A 25,682-nucleotide genomic window follows, 5' to 3' on the forward strand; every position below is an offset into this window, starting at 1 on the left:
CATCTCAGTCTCTACACAAATTTATTTCCTACCTTCTCATCTCGGAAATTGAGAAATTGCTGGAAAACTTCACTTTCTGAGACAACAGGATGGCGACACATTCTCGTCATCCAAGCTTGCAGTCTCTCCATACGCATTTTGATAAATTCTTCTTCAAAACGCCCTGTTATACATTAAACAGTAATTGTAACATTTCTACTCTAGTACCCTCAGCTTTTTTTTTTTTTTTAATTAAAAGAGAATCTGTAATTCATCTGGTGAGTTATTAACCATTTAATGACTCAGAACTTATAAGAAGGAAACATTACGCTGACAAATCAGAAGAACCTTACATTACAGTATATTGGTTACTGACCAAGAGTATTCTTCCTTTTGAAGTTAGTCAGGAAATATTAAAAACACATAATATGCACTCACAATTCAAATTTATTTTTTTTTAATTAATAAACTTTTGGAAGGAAAATTTAGGTATTCAGACAACCCAAGAGAGAAGCTAGGCACAGGCTTGGAATGCAGACATGTTTCTAATACAGTCTAGAAAATCTTTGGTCAATGTAAGACTCAAAAACATTGGAGAAAAATGAACTACATACTTTCCAAGTTGTCATGTCCTAGCTAACAAAGCATTTGAAATTGGACTGCTCAGCTATGAATAGCAGATTTTAAAAAGCAGTACCTCCCTTAAATGTATTTCTATACAGGTAAATTAATGTGTTGGGGAAAAAAACTCCCCCAAAACCCTCAATAAATCATATGTATAAATCAGTTAGAATACATACATGTAAGATTAACAGATTTTTTTCATAGTTAAGAGATTTTAACACAAATTATTTAATTAACCAATTTATTTTTTTAAACCAGTAGTGCATCGTCACTGTGTATTTATAAGAACGTTTTAGTTTTAGCACAAACTGTGTCTTCTTGAGAGAATCTTTTCCAAATTAAAAAAAGGCAAAACATCAGACTTCCAAAGCATACAGTGACTACAACGCATTTGAAAGGAATGAGATTCCTCCAGCACCCAAATCTTCTCATTTCCATAGCAGTGCAGATGACAAACCTTGAATGCATGTACTCTTTCAATATAATTCTACTGTATAGTTACTATGGCAGCAGCTCCACAAGGTGGAGTTTTGGTTTTTGTTTTTCGTTTTTGAAGTACAAATATAGAAACTAGCAAGACTAGCAAGTAAAGAACACAACTAGTGAAAAATTAAGTTTGGGTGCGGGTACATTTCCTGCAAATTAGCTAAGCAGGGAAAAAAAAAAATTAAAAAAAAAAAATCAATGGAAGAGACACGACATATCCTACAGTGTTCCACCTTTAATCTACACTGAAATCTCCAAAGCATTCCTGCCAGCATAAGGAATGCAAGGCAACAGGAACAGTAACATTTGGAAGTTATGTGCTGGTCATTAGGAATATCATCACCAGCAAAATCATGCTCTATTTGTAAAGAGTCTTGCTTTGCCAAGAGTAATGGACAGAAATACTTTTCTAGACCGTCTTCAGAAAGAAGTTTCCTAAACCCAATGAAAATAAGCATCATTTTTTCCAGTGTTTCCCATAATGTTTAAAAAAAGAGAGAAAGAGAGGCAAGTTTGCCTTTTTTTTTTTTTTTTTTTTTTTTTTTTTTTTTTTTTTTTTTTTTTTTTTTTTTTAAAAAAAAAGAGACAAGTTATCCTCTCCCACAGACTCCAGAAGATTGAAATCCACGGGCAAGGTTTAACTGTGATGCTAAACTCTTGAGTCTTTTAAACTACAGTTACAATAAAACCTAGAGATGTTTAAGCAAAAATACTGGTGAATTTACTCTCTAAACATGAGACTAAAGGGAGAGGAGGGGAGGAAGTTGCTTCCTCATTTCTCAGTTTCCTCGGCATTTATCCCAGCACCTGCATCAATGCTTAGCTTTCTTCAAACACAGCAGAGCTGCTGCATTTTCAGTGATGCCCACAGCCACACAGTTGGCGAGATGCCGGCTTTTATACGCTTGTTTTTGGCTGGTTGTCTTCAAGGCTGTATAAAATTCTTAACTGAAACACTCAAGTGGAAATAGGCAGAAGTAATGCATTTTTGTCCTCTACAGGTGCCCATTCTTTTCTTCACACGCACCCTAGCGCGTCCTTGAGGAAAGGAAGAGGAAGACTACTGAAAATGCACCAGCATTGCCGTATTCAATTGCAATGACTGAACTCATCAGCATTTAAACGGTCCAATCCCACTTTTGAAGCCAGAACAAAAGACTTCCATAAGCTTCAGTTTGGTCAAACTGAACTGACATCAAACCAGTGCAGAGTGTTATACAAATGAATATGCTTTCTAAATCGAGTGTGAAATTGAGTATCAGGAGAAACAACTGCAACATCTTACTTGTGAACAAAAAAACCCCAGTTTGTCAGGAGATGCTCCCTTTCCCCCGGGAGCTGTGCTTTAAAGCTCCTACAACATAATACATTTATAACCAAATGCAAAAGAAAAAAAACCCCTCAAAACCCATTTCTTCAGACAACCAGCAAATATGGAACACAAGTAGTTATTTCTTCTCTTCAATAATAAATATTATCTTCTATAGTAACTAGGGGTTTGTTTTTTGGTTTTGTTTTTTAAATCACTGGATTAGATATGTAAATCTGAGTTCTGAAATGATGCTTTTAGTGCTGATATTTTATTATTAACAGGCCATCGCAACTCATCAGAAGTTTTGAATGGTGAAAGCCTGGGGGTTTTTTTATACCTTCTTTAAAAATAATGGGGAAAAACCAAACAAAAAATAACTCAACCATGCAAAAAAGTGATCTCTATTTCCCATCCTATGAATTCACAACTGGGAATAATCACCTGTTACTTGCTTGTCTGGAAGAGATGGAATTGGAATGGCTAATCCGAATTTAACGAGGAGACGTTCATACAACCAGTCAAAGTGCTTGTATCTGTGGTTGACAGACCGATTAGTGTTCTGCAAGAGAAACGCAAGTCTGAATTTTGTCTTGTTTGGCTGACAGCTGAGTTAAACTATCACAGACAGGCATCTACAGACACTGACATGAAACAAGTGTGACCAGGATACTAAATAAGTGGAATGCAAATCAAATTTATCATTTAAAGCCTTGAATCTGTAATTACAGAAGAATCTGAAATGCTAGAACAAATTATCTTTTCAGGGAAAAAAGTGTGTCAACTACCACTTACTCTTACAACCCTGTTACAAAGCCACACAAACTGTATTATCATAGAATCACAGAATGGCCTGGTTGGAGAAGACCTTTGAGATCATCGAGTCCAACTGTACCTGTCCACTACTAAACCATATCTCTGAGCACCCCATCTACCTGTCTTTCAAACACCTCCAGGGATGGTGACTCAACCACCTCCCTAGGCAGCCCATTCCAGTGCCTGAGAACACCTTCCGTGAAGAAGTATTTCCTGACATCCAATCTGTACCGCCCCTGGCACAACCTGAGGCCATTTCCTCTTGTTCCATCACTAGTTACCTGGGAGAAAAGACACACACCCACCTCGCTACCACCTCCCTTCAGATAGATGTAGAGAGCGAGAAGGTCTTCCCTCAGTTCTCCAGACTAAACAACCCCAGCTCCCTCAGCTGCTCCTCATAAGGCTTGTTCTCCAGCCCCTTCACCAGCTTTGTTGCCCTTCTCTGGACACACTCCAGTGCCTCAATGTCCTTCTTATAATGAGGGGCCCAAAACTGGATACAGTATTCAAGGTGCAGCCTCACCAAAGCTGAGTACAGGGGAAGGATGACTTTCCCTGGTCCTGCTGGCCACACTGTTTCTGATACAAGCCAAGGTGCTGTTGGCAAGGCCACCTGTGCACACTGCTGGCTCATATTCAGCCTCCTGCCAACCAACACCCCCAGGTCCTTTTCCGCTGGGCAGCTCTCCAGTCACCCCTCCCCAAGCCTGTAGCATTGCATGGTGTTGTCGTGACCCAGGTGCAGGACCTGGCACTTGGCCTCGTTGAACCTCACACAGTTGGTTGCTGCCCATTGATCCAACCTGTCCATGTCCCTCTGTAGAGCCTTCCTACCCTCCAGCAGATCAACACTTCCACCCAGCTTAGTGTCATCTGTGAACTTACTGAGGGTACACTCAATCCCTTCATCCTGATCACTGATAAAGATGTTAAACAGGACTGGCCCCAACACTGAGCCCTGGGGAACACCACTTGTGATGGCCTCTAGCTGGATTTAACTCCATTTACCACCACTCTTTGGGCCCAGCCATCCAGCCAGTTTTTGACCCATATTATTTCTATGTACAAATTACCTATATTTGCAAGCGAGAAGATCCCATTTCAGATGTACTTACAGTGCAGGTCAGCTGATATTCAATGTAGCTCTTGAGACCATACATTTTAGAACCTTTTTTGGGATCTGCCACCACACAGTCAAACGTAGAGGTAGGATAAACCCACATTGGGCCATAATCACCAATCTGTAAGAAATTGCAAATATTATCTTTAAATACATCACGCTGTACCAGCTGCAAACAAGGAGACAAATAACTTTCCCTCTTCACTTTTAAGTTTCCATTTACTTCAGCAAGAGCTTGATAGTCAGGAAATAGAGGGGTTTCCCCGCAACCAGATATGATTGACCACAGTTACTTTTATCTTACTCTGTATTTTACAATTTTTCCCAAATAAAAAGCAGTTTTGAATTCTAGGGATTGCTACTTCAACCACATTTCACTAGAACAGCATATATCTAAGAGACTTTGTTTTTTAGATCAGAATGATTGAATATTGCATTCAATCAATATTGATTGAACTGACCATTATGATTGAATATTGCAAACCTTTATGAATGTAGCTCCTATGTATTAGATAACTATCTAGATAACTAATAGACAGTGTAATGCATTCACTCTTCCTCCCAATCCCAAAAAGGCTTATTTTCATCATCACAAGTAAGACAGATTCAGTATGAGAAAAAAAGTACTGAAAAAAACCCAAACCCAACCCAATAATAAATCAGCACACTTAGAAGAAAGGAAGAGTGAAGACTTGACCCTAAAAAAAAAAAAATCCCTCAATGACACATGACTCTGAAACGTAGTCTACCACAGCTTTAAAATACTGAAATGGTAAACAGTTTTATTATGACAGTTCTATTTCTAATTATATGTTCAGTATCAGTTTCTTCTGACTGAAATACATATTGCAACCCTGAGGCTAAAAGTTAAGTTGGGAAAAAAAGAGAATGGTGGGGAAGACTAAAAAGAAAACCCAACCAAACAAAAAAACCCCAAAAAACCAACCCCACAAACAAAAAAAAACAGAAAACCCCAACCCCAAAACAAACCACACAACCCACAGACAAAAAACTACACACACGTCCCCAGCTTACAATTATGGGAATTTTCTCTTTGGGTTTTGCTAGCTGCTTTGCCAACAGATACTGTTCCATCCCAGGTTTTGCAAATCCAGGAAATCTAACAATAAAACGAAGTGATAAGTTTATTCTGTATTTTCCTTCCTTTGACATATGCAGAATTACCTGTCAATATAGCAAAAAACCCTCAGTATTTCTCAAGTATAGAAAAGAATTGATGTGGATTACTTCAACAGCCAACAACCCTCCCTGAAAAAGCAGAAAAGTGTTGGCCACTGACCTCCAGCTTTTATTTGTGTAATACAGACTCCTTCTTCCAAAGCAAACTAGCTATTTGTGCTTTGCAGCCCTTCAGAACAAGCATGAGAGGAGGCCACAAAGTAGTATCTGCCACTCCACCCTCTCTGGAAATGCACACACACACGCGCATGCACACGCCCACGCACGCTCATGCACACGCCCACACGCTCATGCACACACCCACACACTCATGCACGCCATCCCACCATCTCAGATTATGATAATTCAATCGTCTGAAAGAATGACAAACCACAGATTTATCAAGTGCTTCTAAATATGAGTTATGTTAAATAATCTATCCACCAATCAGAAAGAAAATCTCACAAAAATCACTATAATGTCTTTAAAGTCTGTGTAAAAAGTCTTATAAAAAGCAAATGGTGTTTGTCTTTCTAATTAGGATGACACTTAGCCCTCCAAGTACGGCCAACCTACTGCCTGCTTACAGAAACACGAGGAGTAAATTAGGACTTACTTTATAGACAAATAAAAATATGTATATTTATGCTGGTTATACTTGTTTGCAACAAGTAGATGCCACAATGATGCAAAGGTACTGTTACAAAACTCAACAAAACCTCCGCTGATGAACAAAAATCAACTGTCTCTGCATGATTAGTTGTTAGTTTTAGTTACCTACCTGATGAGATCATTATTCTACAATTCTTTTCCACTCTGCTTTCATCCACTTAAGATTACCACACAGTAGCTTCTCACAATAACAGTAGTTTTAGGATAAACAAACATTAAGTGGTAACATGAGATAATGCTAGTATGACTCTGACAAAGCTTCACGCTATTACAAGGTTTTTATCTAAAAATCAGGCTTTCTATGGCTCAAGAATCAACCTGGGTGATGCACAGACACAGGAGAGCAGAACTTTTCCCCGCTCCTAGCAACTAAAACTGCTCAAACTGGGGCAGCATGTCTAACCAGTCTCACTGTATGGACAAGCCATGCATCACCTTCCATTTTCACTAAGCACACATAGTGTTAAAGACAGTTAAATTTCAAAGACCAGTAGGTCTAGAAGTTCAGACCTGGCAAAAGTGTCATTTGCCTGTATAACACCTCCAAAAATTATACAGTTTTGTCATGTACTTTCAGGCCTTCATGGATTTTTGTTGTCTGATCACACAGGGAAAATGCTGAGCTACAAATCCATCTCCACTTTTACCCCAAAACTGTAATGTTCACATTGCATATTTCAAGAAGGTTGAATGGGCACACATATACACATCTTGACAATTCCAACTGTCTTCAATATATACACGTTTGCCCTGCATTTTCCATTACTTGTTAAGTGGTAACTTCATAGCAGCTGCACGAGAATTTCCACGCTGGACCCCCCCAGCCTCTGATGCCTCAGTCTCCTTGTAACCAAGATAAGATGGTGAAGCTGATTTTGGGTCATCCCAGTCATCATCCCAATCATCGTCATCAGCAGCTGCTGAAGTACAGGAGGGGGCAGGGGTTAGGGAAAGGAGAAAGTTAAATATTTTCTCTTTAAAAGCAGAAGCAGCTACCTCAGCACTCATACACAAATAATCAACAAGGTAAATACATTAAAAGCTAGTTCAGCCTTCTATTTTGATTCCTCCTCAATTACCACCATCCTCTCCAAATACAACCTGCAAAACACTACACTAGAAATCCATTGGAGAGGGGGACAAAAAAAAAGAAAATAAAAAAGAAAGAAGATATGCTGGTGTGCTAAGGTTAATTAGTGTTCCATATTCATAGACTCCATGTTAGCATTCTCCAGTTATGAGTTCTCCTCTTAATTTAGGTCTTTACTACAAAAAGGTAGAGAAGTCTCCTGAAAGGCCAGCCACTTCCTAAAATTAAGGATTTCAGAGACTACTTCTTCACAGGCCTGAGGGCACAAATTCAAGGGTGTTTAAATTCCAGTTATGCAAGCTGAACAATATGCCTGAGAATAGATCACATATGCACAAGACTTTGCCTTGCCAGATTTCCATACAAGTTTGAGGTGTCTGTTACTGTGGATCTGAACTTTTTAAAAAAAATTTTATATAAAAACCCCTATTATTTTAGTGTCCAGTTTACCCATGTGGCAATGTACTACTAGGAAGCTGGTTTTATTGTTTGGTTTTTTGTTTTGTTTTTTTTTTAAAAGCCAGGTTCTATAGTTATGAAAGATTAAGCAATTCTTACCTCTACTGTCCATCTACTTTAATGTATTCAAAAATAAGAGCAAAATTAGCATACCTGGTCCTTGATACGCCTGTGGATGACCAAATGCTGCTGCTGTCTCCCAGTTATTCGAAGCACTGTTTCTCTGGCCGGCTGCACTTTCAGGTTTTGTTGCCCAGCTGTCAACAGCATTTCCATTATCCCAGTTCCCAGACTTCCCAACATTCCAGCTGGACCAAGGATCACTGGCATTGTTTGCCTACATTGTATAAAGACAAAAGTAAAGAAGAAATTGCTGAAGAGACAAGCAATGACTATGTACTTTCTTCTTGAAGTCTGAAGCCTGCTTATAGGCTATGAGTTTGTATTCAAGACTGCACTTGTTTGACTTAGGAGCAGCTGCCGAGTCTTACGTTCTCAGCTACACACCTCTTAAATGCAGCAAGCACCTGGAAGAACTGATCAGCTTTCCAGCAGTGTGACACCAATACATACTAATAAGAGTGCTACATCTCCTCAGGGAAATTAAACTATTTGTTCCAACAGTGTTAGGAAGCACTCTTAACCATGGTAATTATTTTACACCAACATTATAAGTATAGTGCATGTGAACTATTAATTACATAAAGCCACGGACTAATTAGCACATTTAAAACACAAATTCAAAAGTCAAGGATTAGGTTTTTTTCAAATGCTTATTTTATCAAACTCAGATTAGTGGCTTTACTAAAAGCAAATCATAAATTGCCCCCACACACCATCGCGATTGGTGTGACAGTTAGGGAGTTAGGCCAGCAACCTGTTCAGCTTCCCTGTCAGAGCTTAACTCACTCACAGCAAAGATGACAGAAGGAAACAAACATCTGCTAGGGAACAGTCTGGCATTTCCCTGTAGACCTCAGGGAGCCTGTACTCTCTCAGCATAAGCTTCTGGCAAAGGTAATCACACATACCCTTCTGCTGATGCTGCTGCGGAGGTGGAAACCTCAGTGAGAGCGTACAGCAGCAGACATGTCTCCAACTACTGCATCAATTTGTCAAGTTCATCTGTCAGTAAATTGGATTAACAGCTTAGCATACTGCTCAGCTCCTTGATTTTAACACTACACTTTGAAAAAGCATTGACTAGTTAAGTGTAGTCTACTCCAGACACTTAGCGCAGAGACTAGCCAGCAGAAAGAAAAAACCCACACAAATCAAAACCCACACACCCGAAGCGTAGGAGGAAGAAGGAAGAGAAGGGGAAGGAAAGCAAACAAAGCCTACAAAGCTTGTCTTGTTCAGCAGAGAGAGAAACCAAGTTTTGCAAAAGGAAGTCACAAAAACTACAGAGGCCAGTGCATTATTTTTATCATGAAGCAGCTACCAAAGAAAGGGTGCCTAATATAAATTAATTGCTATTAGACTGTAACATTTACATTAATCTTCGAACATTTGCCAGTACAGAAAATTTAATAAAACTCCCACTAAAAGCCAAATTGGTCTCTGCAAAAATGTTGAATAAGCTTGCACAAAAAAGGTGCAGCTACTCTACCCTCCATTTTTCTTCACTAAAAATTTTCTCCTCTCATTTCAGCTTGTGATACTACTTAGGAGTAAGAGCTCTCTCACTTTAGTTTTTCCTAAAATAAAGCCATCCGACAGTCAGACTTCACAGACAATATCAAACCTTTAAGACTTGAAAATACTGTTGATATCATACAACATCTGCTCTTAAGGACAGAATCCCCAGGATCTGGAAACTAAGACCATTCAGAAGACTCACAAGAGTCAGTCTCTAGGAACTGATGGATTGAGAGAGATTATGTGGACAGCTTCTATATTGATAGTTTGGGGGATTTTTTTTGAGGATGATACTGAGGCAAGAACACTACTCCCTAAGGGAGCAGTATTGTTGAGGTCTAATTCTTGGATAGCTGACACAGTGCCACTCTCAGCAATTACAAAGTTGTTGCTGGAAGCTTGTATCAGCCTGCTCGTCCTACGATGTCCACCTGATATGAGTTCATGTAAAGAGAAAAGAAACATACATGCCATCAGTCAGAGTATATCATCTTTGCTAAAGGAAAACACATACACTGGGGTCCAACCACATGGGAAAGTGTGCCTGCTTCTAAGATAACTTAGAGCACCTAGAAAAGAAGAGTTTGCATAATACCATTTGCATATACTTCTGCAATATATGTTGTGCTGATCACTGGCAAATGAAAGCCCAGAAGTGGGATGATTGCCAAAAGGCTGAGTAAAGTTTTCCTCTTCTCTGTAGTTCATATGAAATCTGGTACATGAGTGGGTGGCAAAGAAACCTTAAAATCTGCTGCAAAACAAGAGGGACGCTGGGTACGCTACTGAAGAATTACTGTCAAACTTGCAGACAGTTGCTGCCACACACTAAATGCTGTACAGCAAGGGGAAATGACTTACTTAAACTGCCCTCTCAGATGTCTTATCTCTACGTACCTATATGGAAGCACTATTCAAATCAGAAAATTTTACTTCTGGGGTGCCCAAGAAAGCTCTGGGGTAAGCTCTTGCCCCTAGGTGCACTGCCCACAGGCTATAAAAGGTGCAGGACAAGATCCTTAACTTGGGGTTGGAACATGAGTATCTTTACCAAATGAATCATGAATCAAACAGGAAGAAGTGACATCTTTGCTGTTTTCCAGAGAATCTAAAGTAAGCTTTACTGTCTATAGACCTCTTAGCCAACTAAGTTGTTCCTGGCAGACTCCTTCCTCATATTAATGGATGCTGCCGATGGATTAATAGATCCATTCTACTCCTGAGGGACAGAAGTCAAAACAAACATGGTGTTCAGATTTTAAAACTAAGTTGAGTACCTAAAAAGATCTAGGTAACTGTGCCATCAAAAATTAGGACGTCTGACTGTAAGAAATGCTCCTTAAAATCTACTCTGAGAGACAGAAGCCATGCTGAAGCAGTGAGTAGAAAAAGTAAGTCTGATTAGATCAAGGGAAGTGCAGGACAGCCAAAGCTGCAATGAGAAGTGCTATGCTCTTGAAGAAGGGTTGAGAAGCGAGAGACAGCACAGAGGAATGGCAGGAAACACAAGAAAAGTCATTGTGGCTCAGCTGTGTATCTCACAGAAATGAACACAACTCTCCAGTTTTATAGCAGCCTTAGTTACCTGCATGGAGATAAAGCCTTAGGCTTACTTAGACATTACACTAAACTCAAGCTCTTTGGGTAACAGCCTCCAAATAGGTACATTTTAAAAAGTAAGTAAATATAGATAGTCACACTAAAAATCAAGCTTCTTTTCCCCCAGGAAGAATCGTGAAGGGCTAAAAGCCTACTCTGCAGCAATCACAGAACTGCATTCACTGTGCTGTATTTACCATAGAGCAAGTGTGCACATTAGCAGATACCGAAGTAACTGCCATGCCCATGATATTTTATGACCAAGCTTTCTTCCTGGTAAATCATCACCTTAGCATTGTGGTCCTGGACACTTCTTCCACTCCTGAAGGAAAGCCCACTTTTCTACTGTACAATTTAAACATGTTTTCTCTTTAAAAATAAATCCTCTAGGAAAAGCAAGAGTGGAAATGGGCTAGACTTTAAGGGATAACCAGCCTTACAACTCACATACTAGAATATTCCCGAGGATAAATACCTGAAAGCAACAGGAAATAGGACCTCATGACACAGCTGACAAGGAGGCAGTAGCAAAGCTGTTCAAGGAACTCATTTGTTCTTCAGTTGCTCCTGTCATCTTACTTCCTTCCAGAAGAAACCAGCATTCAGCACTACTCATAGCCCGACTGCCCCCTTCATAAAGTAATCCCTATAAAGGACCTGGGCTTTATCTGCTCACAAATCACATACAGCCAACGCACAGCCACTTGGAAGCTCCTTACTTACAGCAGGGAAAACAAACCAAAATCAAATCCCAACAAAACACCAGTGGAAGAACTGAGTTACTACCATGAAGAGCAGAGCACTTAGTTTTTTTGATCTTTTCCCACTTCCAATCCCATTTCCTTACCTGTGAGGTTATTCACAGACAAAGTAGACTAGAGGCTTCATTGCATCTGCACAGTGCAGGCACAGGATTTCAATCTATTAAACTCTTGATTCAGCTCACAAAAAGCCATGTTTGAAGTACAGAATTGTCTTTTAGAAAGATACATAATTTAGGCTTCAGCAAAGAATACTCAGTGATGGGATGCAGGGAGGGAAAACACATCTGTTGTCACCCTCAATTAATATTATTTTTTTTTATTTGCTTAGTTTCAACTTTCAGCCACTAAAAATGCTATATACATTTGTTCAATGGAGCTCTCTCGGGCTTCTTTTTTGTTACCCACACCTGCACATATAAATGGCAATCAAGTCACCTCTTTATATACTTGTCTTCTCTTGACCTGATTTCAATCCCTAATGGTTTCTTCTTGAAACACAGATGAGAAATTTCAGACAGTTTTCCAAGTAGCAGTCACAGCAATGCCAGACACAGAAGAAAGACTCCCTGTTTCTCTCTGATGTTCTCTAGACATTCTAGGATCAGGCTAAAGAGAGTAAACAAGGCTTATCCTTCCTTTTTGGGAAAAGCACTCTGTATTTTTGTTTAGGGACAGAGGACAGCAGTTTCCCTTGTCGCCTTTTTTTGGAGGAGGAGTTCAAGAGTATGATGGGCTAAGGCTTTTCAGCTTACCACTTTCATTACAAATGCCTGCAATTCCACCTTAAAATAAATGCTCAGTGAACAATGAACAAAAGAAAAAATTAAAATCAGGAAGAAAACTACATACTGCAGTAAGCCCCCTGCTGTGGTCACGGGGATTATGCAATACGTGTGCCACATGCCACTGTCAGTGTGCAAGCAAGAAGAAACACTAATAGGAAGGCTGGCAAGACTGTCACTATTACATAGTTAAAATATTCTTTATATAGTCAATGGCAAACTGCTAGACCACAAGGCTACCTCATGAAATAAGAAGTCAAATGAAAACAAAGCTACAAGAAAAAGAGCATGCAAACACTCTAAATTGTGGATAACTGACTATTTCAATAGACAAATTTTGCCTGAGAGTGTGCAGATGAAGGTGAGGAGTGATGACAGTACTACAGTTTCACAGCTTGCTGCCCAAGCCTTTGCATTCCACTGGGACACCCACAAAAAAACCCACTCAAGACAACTCCATAATTGGTATTGGTACAATCACTGTCATATGTTGGACAATTATTTAATATGTGAATACGATTCATTTCAAAGCAAGTGAGCCATTGTTTCCAGTACTGTATGGAAGTCACTGTCTGGTACTTTGGTTAAACAAGAATTGGCCACAAATTCTTGTTACAGGTCTGAATGTAATATTGTGATTTAGATGGGGTGGAAAAACAGAGTTGCTTTCATATTACATATAGCAATGTAGGATGTTATAGTGTCATTATCTATAACAGGAACTAGAAGTTACTAATCACGAAAGCCAAACTAGCATAAAACTCTAGGTATGGTTTGGTTTTGTTTTTTTCCTTCTTAACAGTTCTAACCCACCAGTTTTGCTTGTACTTCTTTTTATACATCTTTTGCACTCTGCCTTTCTAGAGATGACTTACGCACACAAAAAGGTAACTTTACACTTAATCTTACAAACATATACATTTATGTAGAGTCAAGATTTATTAGTCAAGGAAGCAATAATTTCCAAAATCCATACACAATTGTACCTGTAACTTCCACAGTGAACCCACCTGAATATTTTATAAGGTAATTTAACATGCGAGTTTAACCAGACAAACTGGACTCAACCAAACACGAGTGAGCCACATTTCCCATGACAATGCTTCTACTTTACTGCACATACAGAGCAACATCAGAGAATGGAAATGCTGTTGCTACAGGAATGCAACATGCATGTCAATTGCCACAGAAGTAGAACAGTGCACTTTTAATAAGGGCACTATATTTATTTTCTCCAATCTTAGCATTCATTGCTGCTCATAGCAGTTGGGGGGTGAGTTATGGCATGCAAATATGACAATGACAATTTGCCTTTCCAGCGCTACGTTGCAAAGGGCAGACAAGGTGTGAAGTAAAGCTCCGGGAATAACGTCTCTAGTGTCCTCCTTATGCATGCTCAACAACTTACGTCTACACACCAGGTAACTTAAGAGTTGCCTCAGCTCCTGCACACCAAACTAGGTGTTTTCATGACTATTTATTCATCCTGCCTATACAGAAGTCCCTCCATTTTCTGAAGGGAAAAGGTTTTCTACACCCAAGACAGTCCATTTATTTTCATATCCTTCAACAACTGTGTAGCAGCTTATCTTTCTTCTACTGAGAGAGAAACTATCCCAAGTCATTTCACACTTACCACTGGATAAAACAATACAAACATGAGAGGTTTCTGTTAGTTGCTTCCTGTACCTACTCATGGGGCCTTGCTGCTCTGCCCACAACATAACTGAAGACACGAAACATGTGGATTCACTAAGTTCAGACTGGAATTAACTGACAAATCTGCAATTCACAAAAATGCAAACTCTCAGGATACTTATTTTATGCAGAACTAAGAAGAGCTGTACAGTCATCTTTATACAGAAGTAGATTTGGCAGTGATTAGAGAATGTGTCAAGAAAAGGGAACAAACTCCTCTACAAATGCAACTTATGGTTAGCTACAAGAACTATTTTTATATTTTAAATACCATGAAGCCACATCTACAGCTTTTACGTCAACATAGCTGGTGATCCACTTCCATTTCCACCCTGAAACAGACAGGCAGTACTCCACTCTAATTTCACTTACACATTTTTAATACTAGTTTTCTATTCTCCAGGGAGAGGGGAAAAAAAAAAAAGATGCTAGACTTTGAGCTCTAGAGGGAAGGGAAGAGAAACCACACATACTAAAACATATAGTATACTGAAATTTATAACATTTCTATCCTATGTTCAAACATGCATATTACACAGGCTGTAAATAGCCGGACTACACTATAGCTAATTGTACATACAGTTTCTTTATAGATCACTAATGAGACTACTGTACAGATAAAAAAGGTTTAGCTTCTTAGTAAGGAAAAGTAGTTTGGGCCAATAAAGTTGTAATTTAGATTTAATTTAGATTAAACTTAAATAATGCAGATACGTAATATTGTTAAAATGGAAAGATTATATTTTTTCATAACTTTTAAAACTTTTTAAGTCAGATAAATGAAAAATCACCACAAGCTGTGGTTTAGAACAGAGAGAGAGAGATCATGCCTGCTAAAACAGCAGTTTCTGAACCTCGAACACGTGCAAAATAAATGCAAGAGCACATCTGTGACTTGAGAAGCACTAGTCTTGATCAAAAAAAAAACCAAACCCAAACAAAAAAATCAAACAAAAACCCAACACCACAAGCCACAGTTGGAGGAGACTACTCGGAATGAATTTTACATTAATGCTTGTATTTCTATACATACTTATTTCTATACATAATTATGAAGGCTCCAAATGCCACAAGCTAACAACCTTTTGGTCAACTGCAATGAGAAACACTATTTAAAAGTGTGAAACATGATATCCATTACTGCTACAACCCCTGGAAGCAACTGAGCATCAAACAAATACTAGGAAAATATATCACTCATTTTTCATCAGAAATGAGAACTTGTGTGTTCAGTGTATTTCAATATGTTTATTTGGTTTAACCTGCCATAATTTATATTCATTTCGGTGCCATTATTGCCAGTGTTATTCTAATACCAGAGGAGTTTACAGGTAACACACTTCAATATATATTAATTTGTGCAATTCTAACAGTAAAAAAAAAAAAAAAAAAAAAATCTAAGTGCTGATATACTTACTCACTGGTTGCTCCAAATGACAGTCTAAAATTAGGAACCTGCGTTGCTGCTCAGAGAAACAGTGGATTAACAGAGAAGAAAGATTTCTCATTCCTTTTGCTTCCTCTATCCAAGGGCTACAAGGTCAAAACAGCACCAGACCCACACAAAAGCCATGCAACAGCCTCCATCTTCGGTAACTAAGTGTTACTTAAATTGTATTTTGTTGAGTAACTTTTAAAGGCTTTTCAGACATTAAACTATAAGTGTTATGGGCAGATGTAACATATTCTCCTATCTGCTTTTCTTTTTCTGAGTGTAAAAAATAAGTCACCCTGAGTAATTTTTTCTCCTTGTTTGTATACAATTAGCTTCACTGCTTCCACTGATTGCTTTAATCTCTTCCACATCTACAGGTAGGTCTTTAGAAGAGCAGCTGCAAGCTTTACCAAGACAGCTATTGCTGGCACACTACTGATGCAAGGAATGAGTTGGGGAAGAGTAAACCACCCAAGGGTCATGTAGAATTCTCTTCTCCTTAAGAAGTACCTCTGTGCCTCTTATCTACTGTCACTTTACATCTGTGGCAAACTCAGGTAAGGTACAACACCAAAGCACTGCTGTGGTCATTGTGTCTTTCTCAGTGAAGAAAAGGAAGTAAGAGCAGCTGCTTTTAATTATTGCTTATTGATTACTTTTCAGGAGATTATTTACTGAACAACAACAACTAAACCTTCTTCGAAAAGGACAGACAGGGAGTAGGGCAGTTTTTGAGCTGACGATTTTTTTTAACACCAAAAAGTTATGGATTCCAGAGTAGGAAACCAAAAGCCTCTTGTTTGCCTGGAAAGCAAAAAGGGACAGGTGAAGACAGGGAGGAAGCAAGTTTTATTTTGAGAGACAGAGAAACACATGCATAGAAACTGATCTGGGAAAACTGTAATGCTACATGAAGCATTGCTACTTAAGAAAAGCAGTCGACTCCCCAGACCTACCAGGGCATATGAAGATATGCCAGCAAAAATATAATGTATAAAGCTAAAAAATAAAGTTGTTGGAATTTTTTAGGCTCTGTCACATTACTGTTTGAGATATATTTCCAAACTGATAGAACTTTAAAAATAAGACAGGAAAAAAAAATTACAGATGTAATTTTACATTAAAATATAACTGGTTGTACTGGTTTTGGCTGAGAGAGCTAATTTTCTTCACAGTAGCTGGTACAGTGCTATGTTTTGGATTTGTGACTAAAACAGTCTTGATAAAACCTAGATGTTTATTACCAGACAGTGCTTGCACAGCTCCACAGCCTTCTCTGTTTCTCATGCTGCCCCACCAGTGAGTAGGCTGGGGATGCACAAGAGGCTGGGAGGGGACACAGCTGGGACAGCTGACCAAAGGGATATTCCCTACCATATGACATCATGCTCAGCAAAAAGCACTACAGGGAAGAAGGAAGAAGGGGAGATGTTCAAAGTTATTGTGTTCATCTTCCCAAGTAACCACTACACATGATGGAGCCTTGCTTTCCTGGGGACAGCTAAACACCAGCCTGTCAATAGGAACCAGTGAATTAATTCCTTATTTTGCTTTGCTTTTATGTGCTGCTTTTGCTTCACCTATTAAAATGTCTTTATCCCAACCCACAAGGTTCCCACACTTTTACTGTTCCGACTGTCTCCTCCATCCCGCTGAGGAAGAGTGAGCAAGTGGCTGAGTGGGGCTGAGCTGCCGGCTGGGGCTAAACCACAACACGGTGGTTTAACTGGACCCTCAAAAAAGAAAACCAAAAAAACCACAACACTCACACATTTCAACTCAGCCAGATCTATTATTTTGATAAAGGCTTGGTGCTGAAAGACTATGCAGCAACATGAGTTTTTACTTACTGTTAGAAGAATGGCAGGAATTCTAAGAATTAAAACATCTTTTGACTTACTGAAATTGGGGGAAGTTGTGTAATTACATGTACGTTAAAATGACTTAATGTTCACAGAAAGTAATTTCTTCAATACAGTAGTAGTAAGAAAAATCCCCAAACATCCTGTTTATTTGGAAGTGCTTTTATAAAGTATTGTAATAAGCTTGTACCCCCCAGGTTACTATAAAATACATTAGATAGCATAAAATGTCAGCATTTAGGAATGCTGCTATTTCTTACTCAGTCCAACAGACTACATCTATGAAAATTTTAGTTCCCACTACTGTGCCACCTTCAGCATTGATTCTCTTTACATCCATACCTAATTGGTCATTTTTCTTTGCTCTCCATAGCCTGTAGACACAAGTTTAATTTAAGATGAAGTGTGTTGTCTCGTGACCTAGTCACTCACTAAGGCACTTGAAAAGAGCAAGTAAATTGCTTGCTTCCTACTGTGCATCTGAACACAGATCAATCCAAAGCGCCTGAGCGAACTCATGTTAAACAACGTAAATGTCACCGTAACCAAATGCAGAGTAAAATATCTAGGAAGAAGGGTCATACCCACAATGCAGAAGATCATATTATTATAAGCAGTCACTCTAAGAGAGAAGCCAGAATGCAGGGGGATGAGCAACTCAGTATAAGCTCCTAATGCAATATTACAGGAGACAATCCAATCTTTCACTATGTCAGGCTTTTCTATGCCAGAACAGCAATGTCAAACCTGTTTGACATCATGCGAGCATACAGGAGCAAGGCACACTTTTTACATACAAGTCACAAGATCAAAGAGACAGCAGAAGAAAGCTTTTTTCTTTTTTTTGTCTTTTTTTTTTTTTTTTTGAGAGCAGGAAAAGTGTCTTACACCAGATAGAACAAATAGATACAACTGCTTAATCAAAAGGACAACAGAATTTTGCAAGGAGAGTACCATGCGCTAGAGAGCTCTCTGATCTGGGAGAAAGGCCTAACAGCCAAAAGTGGAAGCCAGACTGCTCAGTATACAAATTAAATTCCTATTAGCAATAAGCCACTGGAACAAACTATCAGATGTATGTCAGAAGCTAAAGAAACCAGTCTTCAAGATTCTAGAGAATATATATAACTAAACTGATCTAAACTCAGTTAAAGAAAAAAACTTGAGAAAATGGAAATAACTTACGACATAAAATCCTGACCTCGAAACAGGATGGTTCCTGTTATGAAAAAAACTCAGGAAAACAAAAGACCTAAACACACTAGCCTAAGGGAATTTGCTTCCTCCTGCCCCACATCTTGCATGGCCTTGGCTGCATCCAGGTGCACACTCTCCTCCTCTCTCTCCTGTTAATGGCAGCAGCATAATTTTACTATAATGCACTGTGGTACCCTGGTTCTTCCAATCATCTCACACAGCATTTGAAGATAACGGGGAGGAATAGGACACTTCTAAGAATAAGGCACCGAAACAGATGAGACAAGCAGTTCACCTAAAGTTACTCCTTTCCAAAAGCTTAAGAAACCGCCATTTGTACGTATTACAGGGCCAGTATACTGCTGATCCTGTGGAAACTGTATTGTAAAGTGACCATATTTTCAAGCTTTTCCCTCCTCTAGATATGCAACTTCCAAAACTAGAGTGCCATAGTAATTCTCTATTGTTTAGGATACAAGATACCTTTATTTTAACCTTTCCTCCTACATAGGCAGAGGCTTTTTTTTTCCCTTGTGTTAAGCACAGACCAAGCTCCAAGAGATGCCTCTACCACTGCTGAAAATATTGTATATTCATTTTGTTACTAAGCAATTCTTCCTAGGCCAAATTAAGTGATATGTTTCTCTTCCTTCAGGTGAGAAACAGTATTTGGATTTGACAGGAGTAGCTGCTGCAAATATTTCAAGCTTACACAGAAGTAAAGTTTGGCTAGAAACTCTATAGGAGGAAAAAATGTGGCAAAGGTAACAGCAAAAGAAAGGAGGTACCCGCTCTACCTTCAAAATTACTATGAGTTTCACTGACCAAAAATAAACCTATAATCAATTATTCTGGCTCAGCCTGAATGAGAAATTACTAAGGCATTTCAAGAGTTCAAACACTATACAGTCAATGAATTGTTACATTCATTGCCATACAAAAATGCCCCATGTACAGTTTTCAAGAGATCACTTCATGCTGAAGTCCTATGTTGCAAGCTACAATTAAGAAAACCAGTACCCAATATTTGACTGATCCACAAGCCAGGTGTGTGTCCCCAGCTGCTACACTAAGTAAAGCATTTACTTTCCAACATGCAAGACCTTTGCACGCTGCTGCTGGGAAAAGCAGATTTTGTTCTACTGTTGACCTGTGGACTCTGAAATGTTTAACTGTTTCTAACTGTGGGACACACAGCAGTCTGCAGACCATAATAAACAGCTTGTGTGTAGTGTTTGAGATAATGTATGTCCTCAGACATCTAACCTGAGACTAAATACTTGCTGCTTAATGAACTAACATGCTGGGCAAAAAGCAACGAATAGAAGGGGGAGGGAAGGCAAAAAAACAAACCCACATTCTTCCAGCAAAACCAAAGTCAGCCTTTTCTCCAACCCATTAGGGACAATGCAGGAATTTGCTTCATATTTTTTTTAATCAAACAAAGAACTCTTACTCAAATTCTGAGAAAGAGATATATTCATTCACTCAGGCTGATGATGTGATGATGCACGGACCACCCAATTGTAGTAGACATTTGAAAAAAAAAAAAAAAAAAAAAAAGAAAGTTATAGTTCCTTAAAAAGGTTAGCATACTAACACAAGCAACTTGAAAATAAAGTAAATTTGCTAAGAATGCAGTTATACAGAACGAAGGTACAAACAAAGATTAAGGTAGTCACAGATTTATATGACTGCAGGCTGGAAAGAATAAAAAGGCTCTATTTTTGAAAGTGTTAGAATACTAATTTTTCCAGCAGGGACAGTAGCTGAACAGGCAACCATATCATTAATATTCAACAAAAGTGTTCCCTAATGAAAACACAATTACTTTAATTAGTACTTTTATAAGGGTTCACAAATATGGTACAGCACAAGTGAAGAGTGCAAACAGTTATGTCAACAGAACATACGCCGTGCCCCCATTGTGCCTGAAAAACCCAGAGACATACCTGATTATTGCTTTTTGCAGCAGTGTTGGTCTGAGCTGTATTTGAAGAAAGGGAATCAAAAAAGGCTTGGTCAGCTAATGAGTTACCACAGCTAATTCCATCTTTTGCACCTTCAGTTATAATCTGAAATGGAAAAAGTTGCAAAAGATTTTTCATGCTTCCATTAATTAAATTATGCAGCTTATCATATATAATTATGCTAACATTCATGTCACTAGATTTTAAGATGGTTGCACATACCCTTTTTAAATTCAAATTGAATAGTATCTTTCACAAGAAGCTGATGTGAGAATCTAGAGGATTTATTGCCACAACAGATAGAACTAGTTTGCATTATCACAGCGTAACACGTAAGACTGCTGTGGCAGTGGACACCTAACTATAAATTCATTGGGGATTAACAAGGTTGTTAACATTACTGCTTGGAGACTGGGGACTCAATACTGAGAGAATCATTTTGGGACAGCAAGTTTGGAGAGCCAAAAGCTACTAGACCATCAACTACCCAACTGAAGACAAAAAAACCCAAGGTGATGTGAACAAGCATCCTTCCCCCCCCCCCTTTTTTTTTTAATAAACACAGCACTGGTGAAGGAAGGGAGGCACATGCCTTAAGAGGCTGCAGGAATTACAGCCAGAGTCTTCACCTAGCTGGCAACCTGCAGACATACAGACACTGGGCCCTCCAAGAGTGAACTGGATTCCAGCCTTTGCACTGAGGCCCATTCCATCCCCACCCCCATAAGACCAGTTTTTAAACAAAAAGCAAATCAGCACACACTGAAGAGACAGCCAAGACCTCCAGGAAAAAAATGAGCTGAGCAGTACCTGGATTTGGGATCCCATACCAGAAATGGGGTTCCATTACACAGATGTATGAGCATGTGGCAAATCAGCCACAGCAACACCAGTGTAAGCTTGCATTACTCTTTTCACTTCTGTATCTTTATCTTTAGACAGGAAAACAAGACAATTACTGGATCATGAAGCCCCCAAAGCCAGAAGAAGACTCAAAATAGCTCATATTCTGCAGTTCACCAGTATTTACTATAGACAACCTCCTGTTGCATTTTTTGGGAAACCACGAAGAAGCACAGTAACTTTGGATGGTACGTTTGCAGCGGTCTCCAAAGCCAGCTACAGTTGCTACAATAAGATTACACATTCCAAGCTTTGACACTGGAAGTTTTATGTTTCAGCATTACAGTCTGATCAGTGAATCAGAGGATGGCCCTTTCAGTAGTTCTGCTTTCTTAGTGCAGAGCAGTGTAGTTACTTACCTCAACGTAATCTGTTGGAACAAGTCCTCTCTCGCCTTGGCTGTTCTTTCCTTCTAACCAGCCTCCACCGACATCCTAAGAGAAGCAATAATATAGAAGTAGTTTTGCTAGATGGAGCCCACAGCATGCTTTAAACAGCTCAGGAGGAAGCACTGTCTTGCTGTCAAATGCAATGTTCGAAATACAGTTATGACTGTCTGACCACAGAGAAACTTGCTTAAATTGCTGAAGCAGCAGATACTTATTTAAACAGAACACAGACCGTGCTTGTTTCACACAGCTATCGTGGACTTCCTATTTAACAAGCATGAGGAAGAAAATGTTGATTTTCAGCATTTTTGATCATTTATGAAACCACAGTCAATTACCTGGACACAGACTGCAACAAAACACAGCCATTAGTATGCCAGTTCAAAAAACTTTAATTTCAATCAACAGACTATAAAGAAAAAAAGACTGAAGGAATTAAGCTGCTGGGAATATCTGCAAAGTCTCTGTTTCACTTATTGAAGGTGCAGAGGTGTGTGATGAGTGGGAGCTATAGCCCACAAGACTATTAAGGATAATCTCAAGATTAAGAGAGGCACATGCCATGCAAGATCTGGAGACACTTTCTAGTTTAATTTCAGAGGCAGGTCTCATGCTATTTATTTGGAAAGAAGCAACACAGTTCAGCTCTGATCTCAGTGGGGCATCCTGTTATTGTTTGTTTTTTAAAAAACCCCAAATACTCTACACACACTAAGAAACCTTTGCAGTTAAACAAAGTCAATTCCAGGATAAGTTATCTGGAATAAGCCAGTTCTGTTTTAAATCAAACTGTTCCTTGAATACATAGTTACCCATCATGCTAACTCACAACTGAAAACTGAAACCACATATGCTAGGCAGCAAACACTGAATTTCAGGTTTTCTTAATTTGCTTTTTAATTGATTTTTTTTTTTTTTATTCACAATTTTGTTCTTTCACTTGGAAAGTTTATGTAATCTGGCATATAGTAAGGAGAAGTCTGCTTATGTATTCAAGATTTTAAACAGTAAGGATCAATCAGTTACTGAAATAAAAAACTTTCATTTGCTTTTCCTTATGTAGCTAAAAGCTTACACTCAAAAACACAGAAACAACTAGACATCTGAGATTACAAATTCAACTAGTTTGGTTAAACTGCAAGAGTAATGACATCGTGAGCCAGAAGTCACATTTGCCCGCTGCACTTAAGAGCGATCATCAATGGACTTTCATGACTTAAACTACTGCTGTCTGAATTTATCATACCAAAAAAGATCAAGAGCCGTTATGGCAATCTATCCCACAGTTTAATCATGGTCAGCATAAAATAAAGTTTTACTTGGTTTTAAGAGTATTGCTTTAACCTACTTGTTCAGCAAGAACTAGCTTAAAAGTAGTAAACTATTTATACAGTCCTACTTTTGTGAAATGGCATTAAACTTCTGAACTTGTTTAAAATGTTACCTCTGCCACAGCATAGCATCCTATTCAAGAGTGTGCTGGTTCTATTAAATATCTGCTTCAAATATTTGAGGTCAATGGAACTAAAAATTACCAGGATTATACATTACTAGAATCATCAAATGAGTTCATTCTGCAAAACCCATGTTTCCTATACAACCAGATGAATAAAATCTGGCATCAAAATCAGGCGTTTTTTGTTTGTATGTGTTTTAGAAATAAAGTCCATTCAGTGAGCCATATCACTACACAAAAATCAAAAGCAGAATCAACTAATACCTAGCATTTTACTAAGGGTAAGAATTATACAGGACAATAAAAGCATTCTCAAATTCAAATTGTATACACAAATCAAGTCAGAGTTCAGAATTACTATTAATTTAAGAACTCCCTGATAGTATTATCATAGTGTTTTTACCAATCCTTCCTTGTCCCTTGTCCATATCGCTTTAATTATGAAAGGACATACAAATTTAGGAATAGAGTCATAAGGTCTTTGAAACAACTTGGAACGCTGAAGTCACTGATTAAGAAACTCAAAATCGAGAAGGGAGCTGGCATGTCAGATTTAAATGCAAGTGGCAAGCACGCGAGAGATTACATACACACAAAACCTGGAACACTAGGCACACAAAAAAAGACAACACATTCAGATGTAAAGGGTATCACCACCATTAGCTCCTTTCTCTGCCTTGGCACTCAGCTCTGTTTAAGGGGAACAAAGCTGAGGAAATTCCTAAGTGTGTAGGCACAATCTGAGAGGGCCCCTGTCCTCCAAAACTGCTCATTGCATTTGTTTCCACAAAACTACTAGAAAATTCTTTGTATTTTATTTATTTGCTAATTCTTCAGGGGAGGGTAGCCAGGGCTTTCAGATGTCACCTAGCACCTTTTTCCTTCCATCTGCTAGAAGTAGGCCAGGAAAGTGCACTGAAGCCTTGATTCCATCTCAGGCTTCTTACCGGGTTGGTAATGACGATGATCTCCCCTTCACTGACGGTCAGCTCATTGTTCCCAGGCTCAGCCGCAAAATCATACATCACACGAGCCTGTAGGCACAAAAGAATATAGCAGTGAGCCTTTCAGCTTATTTAGAAGATTTCATGAGGGAAGTATCAGTACAATTGATTCTTAAGTAGAAATAGTAAGAGTCTGGATGTACAAAGAGCAACTCAGCATGTAGGAAGCTAACATTTACAAAATTTGGACTCCAAACTGAACACCAACGCAAGCTTCACAAGACGAAAATCTCCCATTGAGCACTGAGCTTGTTAGAGATGATCATTATTTTCCAGGAGGATTCACAGGTTAAGACTGTCTGGTCCCTGCCATGTCCAGAACTATCTGTACAATTTTTTCAAGGGGAAGAAAGAAAGGCTTCTAACATTAGCAAACAATCCAATTAATATTTGTTTTTCTACAAGACATATTCCAACTCCACTTTGGGTAAAGGGATCTGTTTTACAGAGCAAGGAATTCAGAAAAAGAAAACCAAGTAATTGCAGGTGTAAGTAACCACTGCTGTACATAAGGAGTAATATGTAAGATTATGTTTTGCGACCTATGGTATACAGGAGGAACCATGCAAGCGAGAGTAGGCCTGTTACATACTGGCATGAGGGGGGAAGGAAAAAGAAAACCAACCTAATTACGTGTTTAGACACACAAAGGCTTTGCTGTGTACTGACTCTGCTACTACAGCATATAACGAAATGTTATGCTTGAAACACTGACAAAGTTGCCTAACATTTAAAGAACAGTTCTGCTTCTTAATACAAAGAATCATGACATGTCCTAAGATTGTATTCCCAAACATCTTTTCTATTCTGTCTTCTATTAAAATCCTTTCCAATCTAAAAGTAGAGAAGGTTCTTTGGAATTCCAAAGGGACAATATTAATTTTCTCACAAACTGTTGAAATGGGTGCAGAAAGAAACCATGTATACTTCCCCTTGACTCAAAGGAAAGTCTAGAATCAACGTTTTAGCTCTCCATTTAAAGTGGCATATTAGATAAACTTTAAACCTGACCACAATGAACCCTTTATCCAAGCTTCTCTTCACCTGGAAGAAAACTCATCATATTAGGAGAACTTATAAAAGATAAAAGCCTAAAAGCGTCAAGTCTTTATGTTAGGCAGGTACCCTAGGAGTAATTAATACATTACTTTATCTGATTGATGCCAATGCCAAAGTATCAAAGAGCAGCAAAAGGGACAGCTAGACCACAGATCAGGAAAGGCAAACAGAAAAAGTACATATTTT

General features: G+C 38.7%; 1 protein-coding gene across 1 annotated transcript in view; it reads right to left on the reverse strand.

The window, feature by feature from the left end:
* Positions 1-24,473, reverse strand: part of SNX9 (sorting nexin 9) — a gene marked incomplete at its 3' end in the record, with an annotated part of 28,635 nt that extends 4,162 nt beyond the window's left edge. Inside the window, exons 1-9 of the mRNA XM_010178215.2 lie at positions 24,381-24,473; positions 21,948-22,022; positions 20,668-20,790; positions 7,891-8,074; positions 6,955-7,108; positions 5,373-5,457; positions 4,333-4,458; positions 2,843-2,960; positions 33-163 (exon numbers count right to left, since the gene is read on the reverse strand). Coding sequence (XP_010176517.1) covers positions 33-163; positions 2,843-2,960; positions 4,333-4,458; positions 5,373-5,457; positions 6,955-7,108; positions 7,891-8,074; positions 20,668-20,790; positions 21,948-22,022; positions 24,381-24,458 — 1,074 coding nt within the window. The remainder of the gene's footprint in view (positions 1-32; positions 164-2,842; positions 2,961-4,332; positions 4,459-5,372; positions 5,458-6,954; positions 7,109-7,890; positions 8,075-20,667; positions 20,791-21,947; positions 22,023-24,380) is intronic.
* Positions 24,474-25,682: the final 1,209 nt, after the last annotated feature.

This window comes from Antrostomus carolinensis, unplaced genomic scaffold (assembly GCF_000700745.2).
Source record: "Antrostomus carolinensis isolate BGI_N321 unplaced genomic scaffold, ASM70074v2 scaffold8531, whole genome shotgun sequence".
Lineage (NCBI taxonomy): Eukaryota > Metazoa > Chordata > Aves > Caprimulgiformes > Caprimulgidae > Antrostomus > Antrostomus carolinensis.